The sequence below is a fragment of the Tauraco erythrolophus genome, chromosome 3 (assembly GCF_009769465.1).
Source record: "Tauraco erythrolophus isolate bTauEry1 chromosome 3, bTauEry1.pri, whole genome shotgun sequence".
Classification (NCBI taxonomy): domain Eukaryota; kingdom Metazoa; phylum Chordata; class Aves; order Musophagiformes; family Musophagidae; genus Tauraco; species Tauraco erythrolophus.
In genome coordinates this window covers 4,525,283-4,550,941 of record NC_141467.1, presented here as the reverse complement: position 1 = coordinate 4,550,941, position 25,659 = coordinate 4,525,283, and the positions used below count along the sequence as shown (strand labels likewise).

General features: G+C 47.6%; 1 protein-coding gene across 1 annotated transcript; it reads left to right on the top strand.

Annotated features, from left to right (window-relative positions):
- Positions 1-1,595: 1,595 nt before the first annotated feature.
- PXDC1 (PX domain containing 1) lies at positions 1,596-25,416 on the top strand. The gene is made up of 5 exons (XM_086608972.1): positions 1,596-1,851; positions 14,751-14,842; positions 15,131-15,248; positions 19,293-19,404; positions 25,299-25,416. The coding sequence occupies exons 1-5, from the start codon at positions 1,596-1,598 to the stop codon at positions 25,414-25,416; spliced, it is 696 nt and encodes a 231-aa protein (XP_086465098.1).
- The last annotated feature ends 243 nt before the right edge of the window (positions 25,417-25,659 follow it).

Below are 25,659 nucleotides of genomic sequence, written 5' to 3'. Positions count from 1 at the left end.
CAGTCACCCTTTCCATATTTATAAACATTAATGAGGTCCCCCCTCAGTCTCCTCTTCTCCAAGCTAAAGAGACCCAGCTCCCTCAGCCTTTCCTCATAAGGGAGATGCTCCACTCCCTTCATCATCCTTGTGGCCCTGCACTGGACTATCTCAAGCAGTTCCTTGTCCTTCTTGAACTGAGGGGCCCAGAACTGGACACAATATTCCAGATGCGGCCTCACCAGGGCAGAGTAGAGGGGGAGGAGAACCTCTCTCGACCTACTGACCACACCCCTTCTAATACACGCCAGGATGCCATTGGCCTTCTTGGCCACAAGTGCACATTGCTGGCTCCTGGTCATCCTGCTGTTCACCAGGACCCCCAGGTCCCTTTCCCCTGTGCTGCTCCGCAACAGTTCAGTCCCCAGCTTGTACTGGTACATGGGGTCATTGCATTCACTTCACCTTCAGCGTGTATATCTTAACCCTGCAGCTTCTGGGCATCTTCAGTCATCCACATACCTCCCACACACTTCCTTGCTTTACAGTGCATCTCTGCTGTTGCCAGATGACTGCTTCCGACTGCTGCGGCCCCCCGGGCTCTCCCAGTGCCCTGCTATCTGTGCATTAAGACAATGTTTGGGGTCCTCGTGGCAAGGAGAGGCTGTATCTGCAAGCACAGGCCTCCCCATCTCCCCCTCAACCCCGTATGGGATGCTGCTGGAGGCTCCCTCAGGGATGGCGTCCCACCAGACTTAAGAAAACGCTGAAGGAGCCCCGGGCGCGGGCAGCGCACTCCTTTTCTCTTGCTTTTCCTCTCTGGAACGGACCTTCCCCTCCCCGGAGATGCCGGCACGGCTGCCGGGGTCTCCGTTTCGGCACCGCAGGACACAGGGGGACGCTTTCCCACCCTGCGCGGTGCTGGCGGCTGACAGCCTCGCTTGCTGCAGCTGGAGGCGGCGTGAGCAATTCCCTCCTTCCTGCCTCAGCTGGCCGGCCTGGAAGTTTTTTTAAAGGAAAAAAAAAAAAACCAACAACAACAACAACAACAAAAAACTTCTGGGGTCACTGAGAGGGGGGAAAAAAAATTTCCCCGTCATGTGTGTGGCGTCTGCGAAATCGTCCCGAGAAGGAAGAGGAGGATCCCGCCGCGGGGACCGCGGGTGTTCGGCGCTGGCTGCGGGGCCGGAGCGGGTCAGAGCGGCCGCAGGCGGCCCCGCTCCCTCCCCGCCGCGGACGGGAGGGGCTCTGCCTTCCTGCGGCGCCGGGGAAGAAGGGGCCGAGCCATCCTGCTCCCCGCCCCGGGAGGGGGTGAGAGCCGCCCTGCTCGGCGCCGGGGGCTCGGCGGAGCAGGGGCTGGGGCGCCCGGGCCGGCCCCTCGGTGCGCGCCGCCGTCGGGCCCTGCCTCCGGCACCGGGAGGCGGCACAGCCCCGGCGGGCAGGGCCGAGCCGGGCCGGGTCGCCGGGGGGGCCGTGCGGCGAGTAGCACCCCCCTTCTCTCGTCTTCCTCCTCCTCCTCTTCTTCCTCCTCCTCCTGTTAACTTGGCCGCGGCGGCGCGGGGCGGTGCGCTTCGCCCTCCGCCGGCGGCGGGGGATGCGCGGGCGGCGGCGGCGGGATGGCCTCGGCTGTGTTTGAGGGCACCTCGCTGGTGAACATGTACGTGCGGGGCTGCTGGGTGAACGGGATCCGGCGGCTCATCATCAGCCGGCGGGGCGACGAGGAGGAGTTTTACGAGATCCGCACCGAGTGGTCGGACCGCAACATCCTCTACCTGCACCGCAGCTACTCCGACCTCGGCCGCCTCTTCAAGCGGCTCCTCGACTCCTTCCCCGAGGACCGGCCCGAGCTGTCCCGCTCCCCCTTGCTCCAAGGTTTGAGCAGCCTCCGCGGGCCCGGACCTCGCTGCGTGGCTGGCGGGCGGGGGGCGCTTTCGGCTGCTGCCGCTTCCCCGGGGGCGGTGGTGGCCGTGGCGGGGCGGACGGGCGGTCCCCCGTCTCCGGCGGAGGGAAGGGAGATGAGGAGCCGGAGCCGCTGCGGGACCGGACGGGGCGGGGGGGGGGGGGGGTGGCAGGAAAGCTGCGGGGGCGTTTTGCGGTCGGAAACTCAACCCCGGGCTGTTGGTATCTGTTGTGAGGGGTTTTTTTGGTAAATATACAGTGGGGGGTGAAGGGCTGCCCCGCAGCCCGGGGAGCGGGCGAGTCCCGCAGGCTGCGGGCTCCCGCAGGAAGGAGACCCCAGCCCCGCCGCTGTCCCCAGCTGCGCGGGAACGGGGGGCTCCGGGCTGGGCTGCGGGGGCAGAGGGGTCCCTGTTCGCGCTGCCCCTCCTCGCTGCCTCCGGCCTTCCCGAGGCTTCCCGAGGGAGGGCGGGGGGGGTTGTTGGCAGCAGAAAGGCTGTAGCTGAAAAAAATCTCCGCATGTTGGTATGTTGTTTGCCACAAGGAGAGGGGAAAAAAAAAAAAAAAAAAAAAAAGAGGCTGCGGCACTTGCCAGCGGACGGAGCGACTCTGGGAGCTGGCATCATTCCTCGCATAACTTCTGCAAAACAGAGGAATTGCACCAGTGGTTGGAGCCGTCTTTTCCCTTTTCGTTTCTGAAGTGGATTAACCCAACTCGGGGGATGTTGCCCATCTAGCTGTGCAGGAGCAGTATGTACCTGTTAAGCTGTCCTGGGGTTTGGTTTTAATTCGTTTAACGTTTAGGATGTTTTTTACATACAGTTGCATGTTTCACTCCAGCATATTTCAAGCGTGTAGAGAGGCGCGGAGCATCCGCTCGTCTGAAAACGGATGTGTGCGTAGCGCTGCCGGTCTCCCTGGCTCTTTGAGTAACCACGAACATGATTTCATTGAACAGGAACGGAGAGCAGCTGCTATTTTGTGACTGTTTTCCTCCGAGAGAGGATGGAGAAGTTCTCCCCTGCTCTCGCTCCCCCTCACACCTTCCTAGCGTGACCCTCCCCTTGCAGAGGGTCTGCGTTTCGACCTTCTCGGGGTTGGTTCTCCGCCCTGCGTACCGGTGTAAATCCACCGGATTTATTTCTGGGCCCTACCCGTGTGACAGCGGGTTCTGCTCCGTGCGGAGCGGGGGGGGACACACACAGCCCCAGCGGGTCCCTCCCGGGCTGACTCGCCAAGGATGTTTTCCGACGGGTGCTTAAAGGGATCCAGCTCTTCTTCTGTTGTCCCTAAGCGCCGGGCGAGCTCCACCACCACTCGCAGGCCCCGAGTGCCCTCTGCAGTCGGCAGGGACGGGCGCAGGGCCCTGGGTGCCGGAGAGAGGCTGGCTCCCCTCCACGTGGGTGCAGGCTGGGAATGGGGGAGTCCTCTGGCAGATCCCTGCCCCCCCACCTCTCAGGTTGCTGATGAGGTTGCTGGCCAAAGATCTAAAATACTGCCAAAATTTATTTATCCGTTGCGGGTGCCCTACCTAAAGTACTCCGAGTGTCATTTTTAGTAGTGCTGAGCAGCAGTAAATTCTAAATAACGTGGCCTTTTAGAGTATATGGCACGTGGGTACCAGCTTTTGAGGATGCTGGGAAGCTCTGGAGTGAGCCTACCTGCTGCTTGCAGGGCACAGAACCTGCCAGGGTCACTGTGACTAAAATTTTACTTCCCAGGGCACCGGTAGTCCTTGTACTTGTTGGCTTTATGGGGCCCTGAAGAGTAACTTGGCAGCTGAGCTGGAGCGTGTGCTGGGTCTGGCCAGAGATGGACTCAGTCCTTGCTGGCCCTGGCCTCCTGCCACTCCCAGCGTGCTCCTTCCTCATCACTGAGGCACAGAAACCCCTGAGCATCCTAAAGCCACTCTCATTCCTCAGCGCTTCTCTCCAGTGAACATGGTTCCTCTCTTGTCTCAAGACCTGCCACAGCCTTTACAAAATACTAAGCTGTTGTCACATCTCTCTGAGGCATCGTTTGTGCAGTTGGAGCCAGATGGGATTATAGTCCCTTGCACTGGCTTTTCTTGACAGTCCCAGGTAACACACACCGTTAGTGCACGAGCAGCTGGGAAAGAGTGAGCATCCTCAGCCTGCAATGCTCAATTCCTGCCTAAGACCTGGAGCCAGCAACCTTCACTTACCCTTATCTCAGGAACAGGCGTACTGACGTCAGTAGAATCGGGAATGAGCAAAGTATCAGCCCAGGATTTGAAAAATCGAAACCCAATATGAGCAGATCACGATCTGTTCAGCTTGGTGAGGGGGTGGGGGTTAACTTTGCGACAGAGACAGAATAAAAAATCAGGAGTAGTTTCTAAGCAATCACAGAGTGCTTCACAATTTCACTAATACTCTGTTTAAAATTGCGCTGCTCCTGCTCTAAAGAAAATTACTTTGCAGAGTGTGCTTCTCTGCATAGAGAACACTTCATCATACCAGCATTTTGAAGTGACTGGCCACAGCCTCGTGGAACTTCACAAGGTTGAAAGACAAAAATCTCATTTAACTAAGTGAGAGTGATGCCAAGGTTTGGGTGTAAGAAGAGATTGCACGGCGCACGTCCGGTCTTTACAAAACTCGTGGGGTAAGCATGGTTTCTTAATGTCCTGTTTAAAAGCAGACGTCCTGCTGCCTACAGTGAAGCTCAGTACACTTAACCCAACAAAAACACCTGACAAAAGCACACTCGTGTGTGTATGTTAGCATTCCATCATATACATTTGTGTGAGTATTTTTATATACATACAGATGTATATGCATATGTATGTGAGTTTGTATATGTGTGCGTGTTTATCGTAGGCTTTCTGAAGGAAGGTGAATATTAGCTGTGCCTTTCATCTGGAGGAAGTGATAAAATGTTGCAAACCAAATTTGCATTGCATTGAAGGGCTCCAAAGTCCCTACGGATTTGCCTAAGGAGCGTTAAAAGGACCAGCATTATCCTACAGCCCAGGCAAGCTGCAGTACATTACATTTAAGGGATATGGTCGAGGAGTGAAAGCTGGAGCTATTTAATGTTTTTAACTTTTAAAAAGCAGATTTATCTTCTTTTGAAAGGTCAGCACTATCAGAAAGAGTTGGTTGTTACCATTATTGCTGGTTTCAGCAAACAGCTCATACTGAGCAGGAGCGTGCTCCTTTTCTTGCTCAGCAACAGCAAGCCATCCTCTGCTTTCCTTTCTCCACCCCTGGTCCCCTTGGACTGACTTCCACAATGCTCTCCCCCTCTGTATTTCCCGGAGCTGCTGAGTGCTCTAAGATTAGAGAGGAGAGGATGAGAGGTCTATTTTTTTGCAATGGCTGATCTAGTTGGAGATATCCCTGTTCCTTGCAGGGGGGTTGGACTAGATGACCTTTGAAGGTCCCTTCCAGCCCTAACGATTCTATGATTCTATGATTCTATCTTACCCTTTCTTTGATACGAGAAGAGGGGAGGTCCCGGGGGGGGCATATGGCATTCACACAATCTGGTCTTGTCTTTGATAACTAATAAGAACATGTGGCAAAGTGTCCTCTCTGCATCTGGAGTGTCCTATGATGCTAAGGGCCAAGGACGTTCAACAACAAAAGGCATCTTAGTAGGCTGGTAAACAAGGTTAGATGTGTGCATACCTGCAGGGTGACGAGATGTGATTCACTGTGGTGTTACCAGTAACTTGCTAGTATTTTATTTGTGTCTGAAATGTGCCCATCCCTTGCTCTAGGCAAATACATAGGAGAGGATCACAGAAAATCACCGGCTGGTTCACTCAGCAGAGCCAGAGCACAGCCTGATGTTACTGAACAGTCTGTTTCTATATGCAAAATAAACAACTTTTGTATTTAGATCAGTCTTCATGAGAAAGGCAGCACTATGGACTTAGAAGCCGACTTAAAATTGATGATTTAGAAGTAGTTGCAACAGACCCAATAGACGCTGGAAGCAAAGTATAAACCTGGAAAAGTACTCTTTTTTTCTCTCCTGTTTTCTCTAAAATATTACTTTTGAGGGGTTCTCATCTAAGATTTATCCTGGAACTTGACCCAGCTTCAGTGCAGTCAGCAGTCAGACACCTGCCTCAGTGCAGGCAGGATCAGCCCCTGAAGTGCTGGCCCAGGAAGCCAGGAGAGCAGGTGAGCAGCCTGTCAAAGTTGGGATTCATTTTGCCCTCGGAGCGGCAGGGCAGTTTCTGACAATCCTCCTCTGCCACCATTTTGTTGCCTTTGTCATCAGAGCAGAGGCTCAGGTGCTCTTCCAATGTCACCGTTTGCATCACACCTACGTGTAGCGCCTGGTCCTGCTCTGACACTCTGAGCCATGAAGTCAGAAACTCTCTTCAGTCTTAGGGATTTTCTGTTGGTTTTTTTTTCCACTAGATGAGCCCTCCCTTCCCAAAGTGCTCATTTTCCTCCTCCTTCCTTCTTTCTGTGCCTCCTCTGACTCATTCTGCTCTGTCGTCGCCTTTTTTCCCCTTGCTCTCCTTTCTACTTTTTTCTCTTTGCTTCTCCAAGTTGCTTTCCCTGAGCTGCTTTCTGTTCCCTTTCTTTGTCTCCAGATCTCCCTCACCAGCTTGCTGCCATCCGTGCTCATCTGTGGCTCTCCAGAACTTTTCTGTTCCCTTCTGCCTTGCTGGCGCTCAACCTCTGTCCTTCCATAGAAGTTCTCCAGTAGCGGTGGAGATTTCCTATGGAAACTTTGCGTCTGTAGCTTGCCTCGTAGTGCAGAGGTGGTCACTTCACCTGCAGCAGACCCTGAGCACTCCCTTCCAGAAGACTAAGGCTGAGCTCTAGCTCTGAGGCATGTTCCTGCCCTCCGGCGTGGTTGCCTTACGTGGGAAGGAGATGACCGACTGTTTCCAGTGTCCGAGCGGCTGTGCACCAGTAAGCACATGGGACGCTCCTCCAGGGCTGCTGTTGGAAGGACTCGCACAAAGCAGAAGGCAGTTCCTGAAGAACCACGCCGTGAACATTGTGTTTGCTGGCAAATGTTGCATTCACAACTTGGGGTTTTCTATATGCTGCGTTGTAGTGTTGTTGTTGTTTACGAGGCCGTCTGGGAATGTGATTTATGAGAAGAGGGAGCTCTGCAGAAGCAGCATAGTGGTTTCCACAGGCAGCAGCTGTTTCGGAGCTGTGACAATACGGATAAATACACTGCATCCATTGTGCTCTTCTCATTGTTGACATTGTCAACAGTTCATTAGTGGAGCTTGCTCAGAGCTTCTGTCTGGCAGACAAAGGACGCACTTCTTGGTTATCAGGCTCTAGCAGCGCTGTACAACGAAAATTAAGTTGGGGGCTTCTGGGTTTGTGTTTTATTAGCTGAATTTCATGGTTCATTGGTAATGATGGAGATAAATGAAGCTGGTTGTGTCGTTACAAAGCTAGGCACAAGTTGCCTTTTCGTGGTGGACTGAGAAAATGTGTCTGAGAGGCCTTTGGTGGAAAGGAATGGAAAGGAGGTTGTTTTTTCACGACAGTTCTCACCTGATAAGAAGCCAACACTAAAAATGACTGTAGGAGCTTTCATTTTTCATCGGGCTTCGACTGCTTTGTTTGCTTTTATCTCGTGCTTCTTTGACATGTTTTCTTTTCTTGTGGCTCATCAGGCGTCAAGACAAGGAGCTCTGCAGGGAAAGCCTGTCTGCTGAGTTCTGTCACCAGGAGGTGCCGTCTCGCCTCCAGAGATCCTGGGAGATCCCATAACTAATAATACACATGTGGAAAACCCATCCGTGGGAAGGGTCTGGAGTTTCAGCTTTTAACTTGCCTCTTGTGCTTTGTGCAGCTATTTGGGTGTGCCAGAGTCCTCAGGTGGTCATGATCACAACCCCTACTCTGAGGGATTTCAGTTGGGCAGTTGTTTGGATAAGACTTTGTCCATATTTTGACATCTGTTGCATTTGAACTGCAAAAGAAGAAATGGCCTGTGATAGAGCAAGGTGTGCACAGTGTGGGCAGGGTTTTGAAAACTCTCTATCTTTCTGCATATAACAGATTGTTCTCAGTATCTTCAATATGCTCATTGCTACCTAATTGGACTTCTGAAAGCATGGAGTGACTTACATGCACTTTGGGTACTCATACCTCTTAAAAAAACCTGTCCTTATTTCGTTCCTCAACATCAAGTTTAAGAAGGGGAGCACAACATGTAACAAATTTTGAAACTCCACCTCCCTGCACCCCTCTTCAGCTCCATCGTATCCTTTCAGCTGCTCCCTGAGTAATGCCACCAAGATGGATCTTGTCAGAGATATTGCATAAATAGTAAACCCTTTGTAAAGGCTTTAGAGACTGCGGTGGCTCTTGTTGTACGACATGGATGAATTTCCCCATGAGGGAAGGGGCAAGTTTGTCTGCCCCAAGAGAGGGATGTTGTAGAATTTGGCAAGAGACATCAAGAGGAGTTGCCAGAGCTGCCAGACTAAGACAGGCCAGTGCTGTAGCTGGCTCTGGGATCCTGCCCCTAGTGATGAGAACCAGATGCTGCAGAAGACAGCATAAATAACCAGCAGAGAACAGAAAAGTGACAGTCCGGGTCTCTGGTAATTGGAGATCTGATTTCCCTGATTGCCTATAATTATCTGCCCTTCTCTGGATCTTATCAAGTCTTTGGACTTAAGGGATTCCTGTGGTGTTATTTCTGCAGAGTTATTGAAGAAAACTTGTGTGAAACAAGCTTTCCCATCTGCTGTTTTTTTGAATTTCCTGTCATTACATACTGCTCAGTATTCCTTTGTCCTTCTAACAACCTTTTATCCTCTCCTCCTCCATCGGAGAGGAGACAGCTGTAAGTGGGAGCTGTTTTGGCCTCCTCAGAGTCCAGTCTGAGATGGCTAATGCCATAGTTCCCAGGCAGCAAGGTTCAGGGAATGTGTGTCTGCGGGGAGGAGGGATGCTACCAGGGCAGCTGCTGGGAGGAGGAGAGGCACCATGGCCGTGAAGCAGGGAAAGATGCCAGCTGAAGTGGTATTGAGAAGAGTCCAGTTCAGCAGAGGGAGGAAATGGGAAGCAGTGCAAAGGAGCAAAATAGCAGAAATCATTGGGCTGAGGTGCCACCTTTTTGCCCTGATCCGTGTCCCAGCTGTGTAGCTTCTGTTCCTGCATGACACCATGGAATATCTGTCTGTGGGACTATTCAGAAGTTGACTGGACGTGGTCCCCCACAGCCTGATCTGACTTTGGACTTGGCCCTTCTTTGGATGAACCAGATTGAACTCTTCCACTGGACATTATTCTGTGATTTTTTGTACCTCTTCTCATGGCTGGAACCTTCCTGCTGTTGCTCCATCTGCATCCAGAATTGTGCATATGTGTGCACGTGGGTTAGAACATACCTGAGGGAAAGGAAGAATGAGGGTGTGGGATAAAAAAGATGGAGCACTGCAGTGTTAATGAATACTGTAACTGGGGAAAAGGAGCATATCTCCTGTTGAAGCCATACAGCCTGGTCAGGGCAGAGAGCAGAGTAGCAGTCTTCTGTGCAAGACAGCTTATGTGCCTTCTCTAAAGATTTGGAATCCCTAACTGCTGCTCATGGGCTTGTGCAAAGAGATAAGGATGGGCTCAAGATCTGAACCTATAGGCCTTAAATCTTTTTTGCCATGTGAGTTAGCAGAACACAGTAAGATTTCTCCTTGGATTTATTTGCTACTCCTTTTCGACTTCGATATCTACTCTGCAGTCTTCCCACAGGGGATGGAGAGAGGATTAGGTGAGGAGGGCTCAATGCAATAATTTAATCTTCATGTACATACTAAAATGCACATCATTTAGGAGTATGGCTATTCCATCTTGCACACATCTTCAGGAAGTACACCTTGGCTTCTGCTCTTGCTCACCGTCCTGTACGTACTGAACTGATTTTGACAAAGTAGGAGATCTCTTGGACTTTCTTTGCTCCTCGCCTGACCACAAGCCTGGAGTGGAGTCCTTCAGACTGGAGAAATAGGGTTTGCCCACAGTCTGAGATCATGTATACATAGCGGCTTGTACATAGCAACACACCTCCAGAAAAACAGACTCCTCTGTGTCATTCAGAGATGGCATATGAGACATACTTGACTTAAGCAGGAACTTGCTCTTCCTTGGAAGGCACTAGAGGATTGTTGAGACAACGTGCTCATCGTGGACAGCAGTAGTTAGGGCTGTGTTGTGATTTCATTCCGAGCCACAGAGCACATGCTGCGATTCCTGTCCCGCTTCGTTTGGTGGAAGGATGCAGTGCATTATCCACGGTTGTCAAGATATCATTAGTTGCAGATTCAGTGGCTCACATGGCAGTCATACGACAGGCCTACCAAGGCTGCTGTGTTGACCTCAGGAATTGGCTCCCGGTTCCTTCTCCTCCTCTGCAGTTTCCTGCTCGTTTCCAGCTCTGGGCCCCTCTCCCACGCCGTGAGCCGGCGTGCCAGGTACGCAGCTGCTGGCCGCCTCTCTCCGCCTCCTGCAGCTGCTCCGGCACCAGGGTCCCAGAGCAGGAAGGATGCTGCAGGCCTCTGGTGCTGTTGGTGCTGTGTTTTTTCCAGTTGCTATGTGTAAAGTTGCTGTGTACACATGGTTTCAAACTGCGGGCAAATACTTTCTACCCAGTCTTAAGGACTCCGCTTGGGGTTCTTGGTCAGGAAAGGGGTGGAGAAGATGTCAAGGGGATTGTGTCCTCCTTTGCTAACTAGTGTGCACAGCAGAGCCCTGCTGAAAGCAAATATCCCAGGTACAAGCGAGAGCCACCCTGGGTGAGGTAATGTGCCTGTATTGTCCCTCCTGTCACCCAGCGTGTGGGCTCCCTTGTGCACAGCGGGGAGAAATCTTGGAAGTTTGTGGTATTCGGCAGCACATTTTCTGGTGAAAAAGGAGCCGGTGGGGCTCCGGTTTTCCTCAAGCCCTATAAACATTGGTATTTATAGCATTTAAATCACTTGAAATGATAGTTAATTGTTCAAGCACAATACAGGTAACAAGACAGAGTGCAAAGTTTTCCTGGGAGGAGTTTGTGTGTGTTTTCCATTAGCAGTCAGGCAGGGGCCAGGGCAGGGGAAAAGGCATGAGAACAGCCTTTCACCATGACCTCACAAAGAGCTTTCCCAGCTCTGAGCTCAGCTTTTTGAACAAGTGGAAGAAAGCGCAACTGGTTCCAGGTTACTGGTTGCTTTATTGGTGTCTTATTTTTATTTTACAGCAAACTGTCTGAGTAAGGGTTCTTGGGGTCTAAAAGCCCCAGATGGAAAAATAGGCACGTATTTATGGTCGGTGGGCAGGGCGACAACAGCCTCAGGACATGTTGTAGCTGCCCTACGGATGCTGCATACGTGGCCAGTGAGTCCTGTGCGCTCCCGATGCATCCGGCTTGTGGCGTGTTGGTGTCAGGGTTAATGAATGCTGGAGGTGCTGGGCTCTGTCTGCACGGTCAGCTGGCACGCGCCTTGTGTCTGTTTGTCCAGGCGTTTCCAGCATCTGGAGATTGTACACCAGTCTCTGGCTTTTTTTATTTATTCTTTCTCTCTGCCTCGTGAGAGCTTCCGAACAGGAAAAAGAAGACAGGCGAGGGAGAAACCCCCACAACAGGAATGGTAGAGATGGAAAGCCTGGGAGCAGTTCTGTGACCCTTCTTTGCACGAGTCCTGGCTCCTGCTCAAACTGAGTGTAGTGCCAGGGTGAGAAAGGAGCTGGAAGGGGGCATCCTAGCCTGCAGTCTCTTGCTGATTCTGCGAAATCTGGTGGGTGTTGAGGCAAAACCTTTGACAAGAGCAGTTCAAGGTGTTCCCCACTGCCCACCTACTCATGCTGGCAAAGCAGAGGCAGCCCCGCGTTGCGACGTGGGAGAGGAAACGGGTTGCAGAAGAGGGTGAGAGCACCTTAAACTAGTGTCACCACTGGAGACGTCACCTTGCGAAACCACGGTGTTCCTCATGCACGCCTGTGCTGCGGTTGGTGACAGCAGCTGGTCCGTGGGTGCTGAGAGCGAGCGAAGGGAGGGAGTGGGACCTCCGCTGCTCCCGGCTGCTTGGGCAGGCGGTGCCTTGCTCCGCGTAGTGGGGCTGCAGAGCTGAGAGCAGTCCCTGGGGTGGTGGGACCGTAGGCTACGACTAACTCAAAACCATGAGGGCATCTGTTAACTCTTGGAAACAGACCTGTAGAATTGAGATAAATGAGGGCCTTACAAACTTTGTGGTAATTGCAGAAGAAATTACAGGGTTATATATATATATATATATATATGTATAGCCAGTCAAGTGGTTTCTGTGTACTTGGACTGTAGATATACGAAAAGGAAGGCTTTAGCCCAGCCAAACTGAATTCCCTGTATGGGGAATTCATGTAAGGTCAGCAGCTTTACGCCCCAAAGCTGCGCCTCTGTAATCAGTAAGCACGTCCAGGCAGATGTGTCACTTAACTCTCCTTCCTACGCTGTCTGCATTTTGGTTTTGCTATTACCAAAAGCTTCAGTAAGGAGCAGTTTTTATCGTGTCAGATGTTACAAGTCGTCTGTGCCAGTTTCCAGGTCGGAGTGTGGGTTTGCATGGCTGGTGCCTATCCAAGAGCTGGAAGGAGGAATATACCAGGGCTGGAAATTCCTGGTGAACGCAAGGAGCTGTAAAACCTCCCACTGGGTGATCTGTGACGGCCTGATCTGACTTTTCTTGCTGAAGCACAAAAAGGCCGTGTGGAGCTGCAGATACTTTCCCTGATTACTAATGAGAGGAAATCCTAACTGCTTGGCTGGTTTTCCACCCAGGACGAATGCTCAGTGTTGTTGGTGAGGTAGTTTTTTTCTCTTCCTCCGCCTCCCCGGTCTAAATATCTTAATTTGTTTGAAGATATCCCTTTTCCTGGTAAAATACTAATTTCAACAGTAAATGCTTATTTGAGGGAGTCCGAGGTCAAGGGCGCATTTGAGAGAGAGCAGGTGAAGGCGGAATCCCAGGTGGGTCAGCGATGAGGTGTTTGCCTGCGAAGTGGAAGCCACAGCCGGGCAGTCTCTGCTCTGAATGTGTCAGTGTTTATGTAGTCTGCAGCAAAACCATCAGGAGAAGTGGAGGCATCCCGTGGTAGCTGACACCATGGTGGCCAGCTCAAGTTTCCTCTGCTGTGGGCTGTGGCAGGGTGACAGCGTGTTTCAGCATCATAGGTGGGTGTCTGAGCTGTGGGGCTGTCAACGGCTGTTTTTTAGGGAAAATGAAAACACTTTTCTTGAAAGGCTTGATCTTTGTTCAGATGTGGGATGGGAACGTATTCGTGGAGGGGCAAAGCAGATCCACCCGGGCCCGCTTGCACCCAGTAGTTAGGAAGATGAAGGGTGCTGGTCTGCAATTCGGGTCTGCAACGTCAAGCACAGCCCAGCTAATCCGCAGTCTGTGGACCCGTGCAGGTGAGTTAATTCGCCTGTACAGCCTTTCAGAGAATTTCCACGCAAAGCCGCTCGACCGCGGCGTACGCCGGTGGAAGCAGGACAGATGGCTGCCTGCCTCATGTGCCTGCCGGTGGGCTCGGCGCTGCTGTCGGAAGCGGGAGCGAGCTGCAGCGGGGTGAGGTGGGAGCGATGCTGAAAAAGGCAAAACAAGGGATCATTGAGCAATGGAAAGGCGTACGCAGCCAGGCTGCTTCAGCGGGACAACCATCAAGTAAAACTTGGTTGCTCCAGAGCCAATCTCTGTTTTCTTTAGAGCTGTAATTGGAGGAGAGCTGACAGCTTCAAAGTCACACTTTTGCCTGGAAAGTCCGTATGGAATCATATCGTCAGTAACAAACAAGGACTGATGCAGACTGAAACGTTCTGTGCGTGTTGTCCCCGCACTGTGCGTGTCGGACGGCTCTTTCTGTACGTTTGCCTTTTGAATAGGGAGGTGGAGATGCACTTTTGAGTTTAGCACTTAGAATTTTAGTGTATTGAAGTGGTTTCTCACAGACTGCTTTGCAGATTTTTAGTTTCCATTTTTATTTAGATAGTTTTGATTTATTGGGTCTTCTCCAGCTTTTTGTATTTTTTTTTTTTTTAACCAGTGAAGCTTGTTAAATTTAATAGTCTCATAGATATTTCATTCCCATGCACGTATTCTGTTCTTTGGAAAAGCCGGCCAAATGTAGAAGTGAAATGATGATTGGGTTAGAAAAAGTAAGTTACAAAGATCAGCAATAAAAAGGATGGGAGGGATGAGAGATTTTAGGGTTTACTTCTCGTATTCCCTGTATGTGCATGTAACCTGTGCAATATTTCCCTGAGTCTGCTAGAGGAGAAGGAAGTTACGGATGTCCTGCAGGTTATACATATGAAATATGTTTAAAAAAAAAATACAAAAAAGAAAATCCAAGAACTTGTTTTGCACTTGAAGAACATGATACTGAGAAATCTTCCTTGAGCTGCTCACTGGGGCTTGCGTTCAAATACAAGGCTGCCCTCAAAGCCTTCTGGTTTAGCTTGTGTTTAGTCTTTTCCTCTTATCTGTTGGTTGTGGGTTTTTTTGTTTTCTTCGGTTTTCTTTTGCTTTTTATCGACAGAAAAAGGGATGAATCATGGTTCTCGGAAGCAGAAAACAAGCTGTTTGATTGTCACTGCTGGGAATGCTGTGTAGTGAAACTGTGGGTGAGGGAGTAGGTGGTTCTACTTCTGCTCGTCTTGCAACTCCTAAACATAGTCATAAACAGCTGAATTTGTGTCTGGCTTGCAACGCTGCTTGTAACTACACCCGCCTCAGTTTGGGGTACAGGCTTTATCATCAGTGTGGGTTAAAAGACATTTCTGGGAGGCACGATGTCTGAGTGGCTACTTGAGTGGCTGTTTCTGGCTGCTGAAGTGTGTGTGCACATGAAAGTCTGCTTTTGGCTATGCTCACGATCTGTTTGCTTTGTTTCTAGGGCTCATCACTATAAAAGAAGCCCAAGACATAGAAGCCAGACTTAATGAAGTGGAAAAGCTTCTGAAGACTATTATAAACATGCCCTGGAAGGTGAGTAAGCCAAGTTCTACATTTAGCCCAGCTTGACTCCTCCTTTATGGTGATGTGCACTCTCAGACAGATTAGAAAGTGATGGGCTTTGCCAAACTCTAAAAGAAGCACCAATTTATTGCGTATCTGGGAGAAGTGCTTAATGCCAGAACCATGTAATGGTGTCTCCAGGCCATTGTTTGTGATAAGTCTTTCTGTTGCACTACAAAGGGGCAGAAAGGGAGGAGAAGAGGGACAAAGAAAACTACTGGTAAAGAGTGGATGTCTGTTTCTTTTTGTCTTTTTAAGTACTCAAGATCTGAAGTCGTCCTCACATTCTTTGAGAGATCTCCTTTGGACCAAGTTCTAAAAAATGACAACGTCCATAAAATTCAGCCAAGCTTTCAAAGTCCAGTTAAAATATCAGGTGAGAGTTATTAACTTCTTACTGTCAACACAAGAATTGTAGAATGAAAATGACTTTATTTGCTATTCCCCTTATTCTCTCTGCATCAGCAATTCAACAGATAGTTCTCCGTTGTCTACTTTATAATATAGAACATATAATTAGTCTTGACATACTGTGCAACGTGCATTCAGGCAACCAAGTGAAATTCAGGCAGGTGAAATTGAAGGCTGATAAATGCAAAGAAGTGGATGTGAGGAAATTGCAGTTCTCACTATCGTCGCATATGATAGTGCTGTTACCACTTAGGAAGGAGATTTTGAGGTTATTGATACAGTTCTGTGAAAATGTAAGCTCAGTGCCAAGCAGTGAGCAAACCAGCAGTGAGAATATTAGGTATTATTAGGAAAGGAAGGGAGAACAGAAGAATACAATGTGCACAATTCTGGTCTCTCCATCTCAGAAAGGATACAATAGAATTTAAAAGTACAAATAAAGGACAAGAATTCAAATCGTTGAAGAGCTTCTCTAAGACAAAGGTTAAATGAAGGACACTTCAACTTTGAGAAGAGATGACAGAGTGGGCATACAACAGAAGTCTACAAATCTGTGAATAGAAGGAGATTGATTACCCTGTGCTTCTCATGAAACAAGGACTGTAGGTTATCCAATAACCCTGACAGACAACAGGTGTAAAACAAATAAAACAGTGGTTATACTATTGTTTTGTTTCCATATGGAGCACAATTAAGGAGTGGAACTCATCGTCATAGGATATGGTGGAACCAAAAGCATAAATGACCTTAGAAAGGAATTAGACAAGCAAGTGGAGGAAAAGTACATTGAGACCTGTCACAGGTGGAGACGTAAGAAGTTGCTAAACCACAGACTGCTAGTGGGTAAAATGGTGTGCAGTATTACTCTATCCCTGCCTATTCTTTCAGCCTTTCCCCTCTTCATCTGCTACTGACTGTTGTTAAAAGGTTTGTGAACTTTTGGTCTGCCCGGTTTTGTATTTTTACACTGAACCATTTCGTTTGAGCCTAATGGCAGCTGCTGGTTTTGTGTCACCTGAAGAGTTTTATTTCGGTGAAATGAAGTGAAATACTACATGGTCCTCCAAGGTGCATAAAGTGTTTAGCACGAAACTGGTATCAGTTTTCTAAGATGCTGGTTAATGGCCAGCCAGCATGTCAACATGCTAAAGGTGTAAACAGCGTGTCTTAAGGGTCGATCTTATACACAGGGCAGATGTTTTGTAATTGATCCTGAGCTCAGCTCTGAAGAATTAGTCCTCTGTTAAACAAATATTTTTTTAATTAAACGGTAAACGGTTTACAAGCCCACTGATAGCTCTTTAGAAGATTCTTTAGAAGTGATTTCTCACTTCAGTGATTCTCTCTTTAGAAGTGATTCTTTAGAAGTGTAGGGCACAATACAGAGGCCAGGTGAGAAGCGTGGTCTTGCCAGCCCATCAGGGCTGGTGGCTTTTTGTAGGGGCCCCCGAGCCCAGGCTGCAATGCAGCACAAGGATGGTAAAGAAGAGCCCCTGGGGTGTACTGCAAAGGGGGGTGACATAGATCTGGCTCCCTGGGAGCGAGAGATGGGAACCAACGTATGTCTCACTCCCTGTCTGTGGCTAGGGAGGCTTGGGTGATGTCTTCAGTCGAGGTGGAAACCTCAGGTAAAATTCTTTGTGTGTATGTTCCTGACGTTAGTCATCTTCCAAAGGCTGAACATGGTTACTTGCTTCGCTCCTGGGCACCAGGACGTGTTCTCAGCACTGACCCTTGAGGGTGTATTCACTGGTGGTGTCTGAAATATGTTGCCACTCCGTGAGACTGTAGCTACAAAGTGGGTCCTAGCACCTGCCTGTTAGGAAATGAAGAATCCCCCAACTATACGCTGTAAAAATGTTTCCGCGAGCGGCTTCTGTCGGCAATACCTTGTTCTTTTTGCACACAGGCAAACATCAAGAATGAATGTGTTTGGAATTGCATTGGTTGGAAACTGCAGCGTAGCTCTGGCTTGGGGCTTTCTGCTGTTCGGAAGGGTTTCGTATAATTTTTGTGAGGGTGTGTACCCCTTAGGGCACACATACTCTGTGTGTGCACGACTAAAGGTGTCACGTGGTGGGTACCACAGAGAGAAGGTGGTCAAGATGAACCTAAATTGAGAGGGAGGGTGCCTGGCTGATGGACAGAGGCTAGCAACAAAGGGAACGCTCCTGCCAGGCTCTGTGTAGAGGAGCTGTGGATGCCACGTTAGCTGAATAATACCGTGTTTGTTTTAATTCTGAATTAATTTCGGTAGAGACGAGTCATACCTAATTAATTGGAGGAAGATTTTCCTGCCTGTGCAGTTATCCCAAAGCATCTTGTGGTAATTCATTTTATCATTCAAGTGATTGCTGCAAAGAATTTAAGAACCCGGGCGGAAATTTGATGATACTTGGTATGTGCCTGGGCTGAATGTCGCACACTGGAAATGGTTTCAGTGCCTGGTGGCGTTGTCAGTAGGTGGCAGTAAATGTTAACATCTAGAACTGTTCACACAGCGATGAAATGCTGTAACTCTCAGGTCATGGCAAGGACACTAGGAAAACACTGTGGCATTCATGTTAGTCACAGTGCAGCTTTCTACATGGCTTGCAGACTTAGAAAAGCAGGCAAAAATGTTTTGTATTGTTTGGGAAAAAAAAAAAAAAAAAAACAAACAACAACAAAACTGTCCCCTACACGATCCTGTTCAGAGTGGTAGGTGATGGGGAAGAGAGAAAGGGCCACCCTCTTAGATGAAAGCTGAATTTGAATTTATGGTGTAAATCTTATTCTGCAGTACAATGTTGGTTCAAGGTGAGTCATGACTGAAGCGTGATTCTGCTGGGATTCGGTGGGTTTTGCCACCCTCAAACGTATTCCTGGAAGTTTTCAAGGCCAGGTTGGATGAGCAACGTGGTCTAGTGGACCAGGACACCACAGCAGGGGGATTGGAACTAGATGATCTTTAAGGTCCCTTTATGATTTATGATTCTGCTACAGTGAGTCGCAGTAAAATACAGACTGAAAGTCAAAGATTATTTTCTCAAGAAAAGTCTGGAAGTGTGTTTTGGCTTTACCTTAATACTGGAACATGTAAATGCACGCTTTAAAAAATTACCTCCCTTCTTTCTCCTATCTCCTCTCCTGCACATTACTTGAACTGTAGGTACAGTTGAAATTGGTTTGTTTGAGGATTCCCTGTACGGATGTTTTGTGCCTACTGTATTTTCTGCCACAAATTTCCTTTTGTTTGTGCTGATAATGCAAGGGTGAAACACAAGGTCCTTGTACCTTGAGGCAAGTCAGGAGTCATCCCATTTGAGTCAGTGCTGATTTATATAGAGATATATGTTCATTTTGTGGTGGCCTTAGCTTCATCTAAGATTGTGGGACTGGAAGAAATCCTTGTGACTTGCCTAGTTTGCCTTTCCATGTAGCACAGACATGGATTAACTTCTCGTTCACATCAAATACTGTTCTTTAATTATAAACTCTCCCATGGTAGTAAGTCAATGGATTTAGGTGGAGAAACAGATAAGCAGAGTTGAAGGCAATGTAGGAGATGGTATTGCTTTACATGACTTAAAGATGGTGGTTGAATTAACTTGGAAGGTCACTTTTTATTTCCTTTTTCCTCTTTTCGATTTTTGCTTAACTGGCTTAAGCTTGGGACTGTCTAGGAAAAATACAACCATGTTTTGGTAGTGATAGGTTGCAATGTATGGATGGGCTGCCGTTCTGCCAAGGGTGACAGGACTTTTGCCACTGGCAATAACAGGGCTGAAACCAAGTCTTGCTTCAAATGCTCTGTGTCGTGAATTGATTACACGAATAAAATTGCTTAAGCACTGGCAGTTTGCAGATGTGAGAAGCTGTGAAACCAACTCTTCATTCCTGCTTTCATGTACAGATTTTCAGTGTCATGCACACGGCTCAGTTCAGAACCATGTCAATTACATATGATACGCGATTGTTCCTCATTTTTTTTTTGATTTTCAACTTGTTTTCTTTCTTCTCCCGACAGAAATCATGCGATCAAATGGGTTTTGTTTAGCCAACACCGAAACAATAGTCATTGACCACAGTATACCCAATGGAAAAGAGAAGCACCTGGACGTAGATTCGGCAGAACACTTGTAAGTGGGGTTTGTGCATGAGTGATGCTGTCAGCTTCAGATAAACTGTAGCTTTCCTGCACCCCTCCGACCCCCAGCAAAACGTTATCCTCTGCCTAGGAGCAAGACTGGTACAGCTGTCATTCTGACTGGTTAAAGATTGCTGGGCCTGGTGGCTAAGGCTTCACAGCTCTTGCTATTAAAATGGATAAAGCAGCTGTCGGTGAGAATGATTGACCCCAGGAGCTCAGTCCTCTGCATATGAAAAAAATCGTGGTTGTCATAGGGGTCCTGCCAGTTTTTTTTCTTTCTCTCTTGACTGTGATGAGAGCTGGTTGGAGCCCAAATTTGGAAACTCAAACATCCTTACAAATGGAATATCCTACTACATGCTTTATTGGGGAAGCAAAACACCATCCTCGGAGGAGGGGAACACACCCCTGAACGTAATGAAAGGAAGCTGAGCAGCTGCTCAGGTGCTGTGGGGTTCTGAGACTTGGTGAAGCATATGTATTTCATTAGGGCAGAGGGAAGTTAGACTAGTCCTATTTGTAAATTCTGCCTCCCAACACATGTAGGTATTCTGGGGTCAAAGACCTGTAACCAGGAGGGCTTTCACGTAGGTCTTAAGTCAGTGACTGTATTGACAAATGAGCCTTGATGGAAATCTGGTCCTACAGATTTCTGTGATGGTGGGTGATTGATATTTCAATGAGCTTCAGGTAGTGAAGCATTTAAATCTTTTTTTAATGAGAAACATTGACCTACTTTTTCATTAGAGCCGTCAAAATTATGGAAATGGCACTAAAAGCCTTATGGAAGCTTTATCTTTGAAGGCAGCACTCCGTCTTGCTGTATTTGAAATGTGGTCATCTCCAGTCTGTGGAAAGGTTTAGAGCTTGACAAGATTTTGTGAGGGGCTGGAGTGTATCTCTGGCTCCAGTGTAATTTCTTGAAGTCTTTCTATTAACCTACCACTTAGTGTTTTGAACCTTGACCTTGCTAACAGCATTTAAGCTTCTAAGCTTGTGTTAATGAGTCTGAAGTGACACACTCGAGGAAATTCTGTAAGGCCAATGTCTGGAAATTAAAGTTGTCATAGTTCATAGTGGATCACTTTTCAGTACAGAGAGTGACAAATAATAGGAGTGCATTACCAAAGGAAGCCTTTTTCTATCTTATTTTGATTATTAAAAAAAAACCCTTGATTACTTTTTTTTTTTTTTTAATTCTAGCTTTGATTTTAAAAATGTGCTGCAGCTCAAGCAAAACTTACTGGTCTGGGATCAGAAACTGTCATAGTCTGATTGTCATCCCATTGAAATCAGCGAATATTAAGGCAAGAAAATATTGATATGATAAAAACTGTGTGGTAGGCATGGTTTCCCAGGAACTGTGGTGGAAGAAATAAATCCCGATAACAGCTTGGCTTCATGCATTTGTATTTTAACTTTCCTGAAGGAATTTAAATCAGGAGTCAAGAAGTTAATAAATTTCAAATGCCTGTTTTACCTGGTGCCCCAAATTTGCCCATCCTGTAGCTATATTTTATAGCTGAGAGGTAATGGCTGGGAGGTAATGGCACTGTGTAGCACAGCTGTTTTGTAAAACTTGAACTTTTTTTTAAAAGCAGAAGTTTTCTATACTGCTGTTTTGAATGTAAGTTGGTAGTCCAGAAAGTAAGCTTTAAAAGTCTTTCAAAATCCTATGCAGTTTGTTTTCAATCTCCGTAAAATTGGATTTACGAGATCGATGTTTTCTATTCTTAAATCAGAGTTGATTCTTTGCGGACTTGTATATCCTCAGATGGGAACTTTTTCCTCTCAGCAACATTAAACTCTGTATGACTTTTGGGTTTTGGCTGCAGATATACTTGAATCAGATGTTTTGTAAAGCAAACCTGTGTTTTTTGGAGAGAAGCACTGGGAGCTTCACCAGGTAGCAATCATTCGCCGAGGTCCCGCTGCGCTGGTTAGATCTTGTAGCCTGCAGTGCCACCTACTCAGTGATCCATCAGCTGAAAAGTCTTAAACTTGTTGCAAAAGAAACTGTAGCGTTTGTGCAAGTTGGAGTTGCTTATTCTGTTGTTCTGAAGTAGTTGCTTTCTGCTTCCTTTGTTTTCTGTCTAGTTTTAGTTGGCGGTGCATTATGCTGTTGCAAAATGTGGTGAACCCAGTGTGCTCAGCAGCCATGTGCCATGAATAGTCCTTTTATGTGTGGTTCTTGGAGTACTCTGCAGTCCTTTGGAAGGGGTTTTGCTTTGGTTTTGTTACAGAGGTGCCTTCCCCTGCCAGGACTGTTTGCACCTCTGTCTTTTGGGCCAGCAGCAGAGACTGTGGCATGGGACATGCTGCCTTTTTGACAAATTCACTCCAGTACTAGATGTGCATTTTCTGGATGGTGCTACCATTGTCACAAGCATCTTGTGGTCCGTGGGAGAGATTCTCATGGGTGGCGATGCAAAAGCAGCACCGAGTTGGTGACGTTAGATACAGAATGTTTCCAGGAAAACGAAATCCTGCTCTTGACAGGAAAAGAAAACGCTTCCCTTATGTTTTTTAGTCTTAGGTGGAGGAGACCTTTTCAGGTACTGCTTATACGTAAGGTGATGAGAGGAGCTGAACTGTAGTCTCACACCATGTTTACACTTGGGGTTGTTCCTGTGAGTTAATGAGCTTCTATGTACCTTGTTTCCCTCTTCTTCCTGGCAAACAGGAGCAGTAACTGTAATGCATTCCCAGGAGTTAAAATGGTAAAGATGATTGTCTCACAGCAGAAGCAGTAGGCCCTTGTGAAGGACAGTGTCTGTTGAGGTACTTTTGAAAAAAACTGCAAGAGCCGCAGTTGGGCACTTAGGAGTCTGCATACCCATAGGAGTTTTCAGAGTTAGTGTAAACTTTATTTTGGGAAAAAGACCTGTTGGTAACAGCACACAAGCAGTTTGACTGTTGGGTGTCCTATACAGCTGCGAGTTCCAGTAAACAGTCCTGTTTTTTTGGGTTTGGGTTTATACGAGTGCTCCAGAGCAATGCTTTGCAGAGTTCTGTGCCCACGCTTCCTTTCTGGTGTCAAGGAAAGCTCTCTGCATGACCACAGCACTGAATGCCACTGCTTTGTACCTCACACGCTGCTTGTAGTACCCTATCAGTGAGGCTGAAGAACCACAGAATCTGTGGGACCTTCCAGTTGTAATAATCAATTTCATACAAGAGAAGGAGAGCAGCATCTGAATAGCCTTGTTGACTCATCTTCTGCTTTTTTCGTTCTGCCTGCCCCACTGGTATTTCATAATCTGTTGTTTCTGGATCACTAGTGATCTGTAAGACAGCACAACGTGATCTGTGAAGTGTTTGCAAGATACCAAGTCAGCTCCCTTCTGCACATGTTCCCACACATGCAGGCAAGCGAACAGCCTGGAGGGAGTAGAGGAATGAGGGTAATAAACGTTCAAAGTTCAGTCTTACTTCAGTTTGGTTTGTAGATAAAGAGCATAGCAACAGCACTGCAGGAGAAAATCCATGAGCTTCTGCTCAAAAAATGTTGTGGTCCTCGTAGTTAAAAAAAGAGGTGAGAAGGACCAGGCAGAAATGTGGAAGAAAAAGAGCTATATCCATACATTGCACTATGTATAGACCTTGCTGTCCAGTAACCTGTGATGCTTCTAAAGGAAGTTTTGGGAAGAGATGGGAGTGGGAGATTTATCTGTTTGTTCACCCTGCTGCTCTTCTGCAGGTCCTCTGAAATACCGGACTCTTAGGGCTCCCTAGGGTGAGTTTAGAGGGATGTCTGCAGTTGCCTCACTTGACTGAGTCTGACTAGTTCATGTGTAGGTGGAGATGCAGTTTTAAACCAAATTATTTCAAAGCTTCATCTGTTTATCTGCTATTCAGAGAGCTGAAGCATGCCAGCCTAAAAAGGTGTTAGAGACATGTCCTGCCGTCAGAGCTAGTTTGGGATTTCTTTTTCCATCCTGTGCAATTTTTCAGTTTCTATTTTGTTTTTTTCTCCCTCTTTGAAAGAACTTGCATTCATTCTGATAATATTAAAGAGAGAGTGGGAGAGAAAGAAATTTGACAGTTCTTCAAGTCCTTCACTTGAACTGAGGTGAGATTTAATCCTTGGCCTGCAGCGACTGCCTTTAACTGCCGGGCTATCTGGGAAGAAGTGAAATGTGTTCTTCTTGCAGAAATTCAAGCCTCCTTGGATCAGGAATGTGTGCAACTGAGGGAAGTCTAGGTTTTAACAAGTTGATGCCTTCTGGTTGAGAGTAGGTGTCAGTCAGTGGGTAACCCTTGCAAAAGTTCAGGTTATAAGGAATTAAGAAGTGAGAAGGAAAATGCCAAAACAAGTGAAGCTAAAATTGAGTGTCTCTCTATATTCGGATGTTTTCTGCTTGTCAAAAGTAAATCTCGTGCCATGGGGAAGGACAGTGAGGCTCTGGAAGAAGGACACGGTCGTCATTGTTTCCTATTTGTGTTAGACATTTGGCCTCATACAAAAGCCAAACCCAGAGAAGGAACCTGTGAAGTGAAAGGGTGAGAGTCCAAGTTCAGACAGGAAACAAAGACAGTTTCCTTTCCATTCTTGTGTGGGAACTGGGGGTTTTTGTGTTGCTGCTGCATGCTATGAGAACAACATGGAAGGATGTGGACCTCAACTGCATGATTCACTCTTCCAGAGCTCACTTGCTGCTTCCTTCCTTCCTCACCAGTAGCTTTGAAAGTGAGGGAGCACAGGATGCTCTGCTTGCATGCACCATGGTTCTCATTGGCCTATAGTTTATTCATATACACGTGCGTGGGAGGAGGAGGAGGAGGTGTGGATGGGATCAGCTCTGAGTACTTTCTGTGAAGATTTTCCCAGACCACAGTGAAAGCTCTTCTGGACTTAGAAAAATCTCACTGTAGAGGTGTCCGGAATTGCCTGACAAGAAAGACTATGTTCCAGGGAATCATTCACTCGTTAGCAGGAGGGGAGCCCTGGGGCCTGAAAACAAATTAATAATGTTTTTGATCCAGCTCATTTTAATGCAATGTGGTAACTGGGTGTCATGAGATATGAAGTTTGGGCATTATAATGACAAGTGCTGCCAAGAGCCAGCGTCATACAAGAGAGGGGTCATAAAAGTCCCTTTCGCTGAAGACTGCTATCTAAAGAGATGAGAACTTGCTCTCCTAGTACGCTGCACAGCTGTGTTTTAGCACGGTTTCCAAAGGGAATAGCCATCCCGTTTTACTGAAAGCAAGCTCTTCAGTCCATTCCTTTCCACGGATTATAAAGAAACAGGTTTTCTGTTTATTTAAGGACATGGAAAGCAACGGTTTCCATTTTCTTCTCAAGTGTCTCTAGGAAGTGTTGAATCTTGGTTTATGAAAGTGACAGTAGATGCCATTGCTGGTGTCTCCAGTAGGTTACGCCAGCATAACGATACGTAGGCTGATGTCAGAGAAACCAGAGCTTCGTGATTCATGGTTGATCTGCATGGACCTTCCTTGACAACTTCTAGTGTGAATTCAAATTTCAGGCTGCCGGGAGAAGGAGTGGGATACTGAAGCTTTGGCGAAAGAGTTGGGACTCTAGATCTTTGTCTTGCAAACTGAACTTAACAAAGCTGAAGCTGTAAACTAGCATTAGAAATACTTCTACTGCAACACTGCTCTGGTGTGGAGCAAGTCCACATATTACATTTACTCAGAAATTTATCTCGCGGTACCAGCACAAGCATTCTTGACTGCAGCTTTTTTTCTAAGTAGTCCTCTCATAAATGTCTTTCCTCAAAATTGCCAGGGGCCAATCTTCAGATATCCTAGCCTTCTCCCCCTCCCTCAGTACTTTTCTTCCAGTTACTTTTGATTTTCTAAATAAACATTAATAAGCTAATCCCTTTTGGTGTTTTTTCGTTTGTTTCTCTGCAGGTTTGAAAGTGTTAGTGACTTTACCTCAGAGCTAGAAGACAGTGACGATCCAACAGCTTATGTCACCAATTTGACGTACTACCACCTGGTCCCGTTTGAGACTGATATTCTGGACTGAGGCTGCTCAGCGACGCAGTCAGCCAGCATCCAGCCGACCTCTTCATCCATGGGCTCTGCTCCCTCCGGCGTCACATCTTTGTGAGTAAGGCTGTGCGAGCAAGACCAGCAGCAGAGACGTCGCAGCGAGTACACCACAAAGCTGGGTTTGTAGGCTGGCCCTCCGTTGCGTGTTATGGAGACATCTGGTCAGGAGGTAACTGCTTCGCTGCTGACAACAAGCTCATTTTCCACGCAAGCAAGG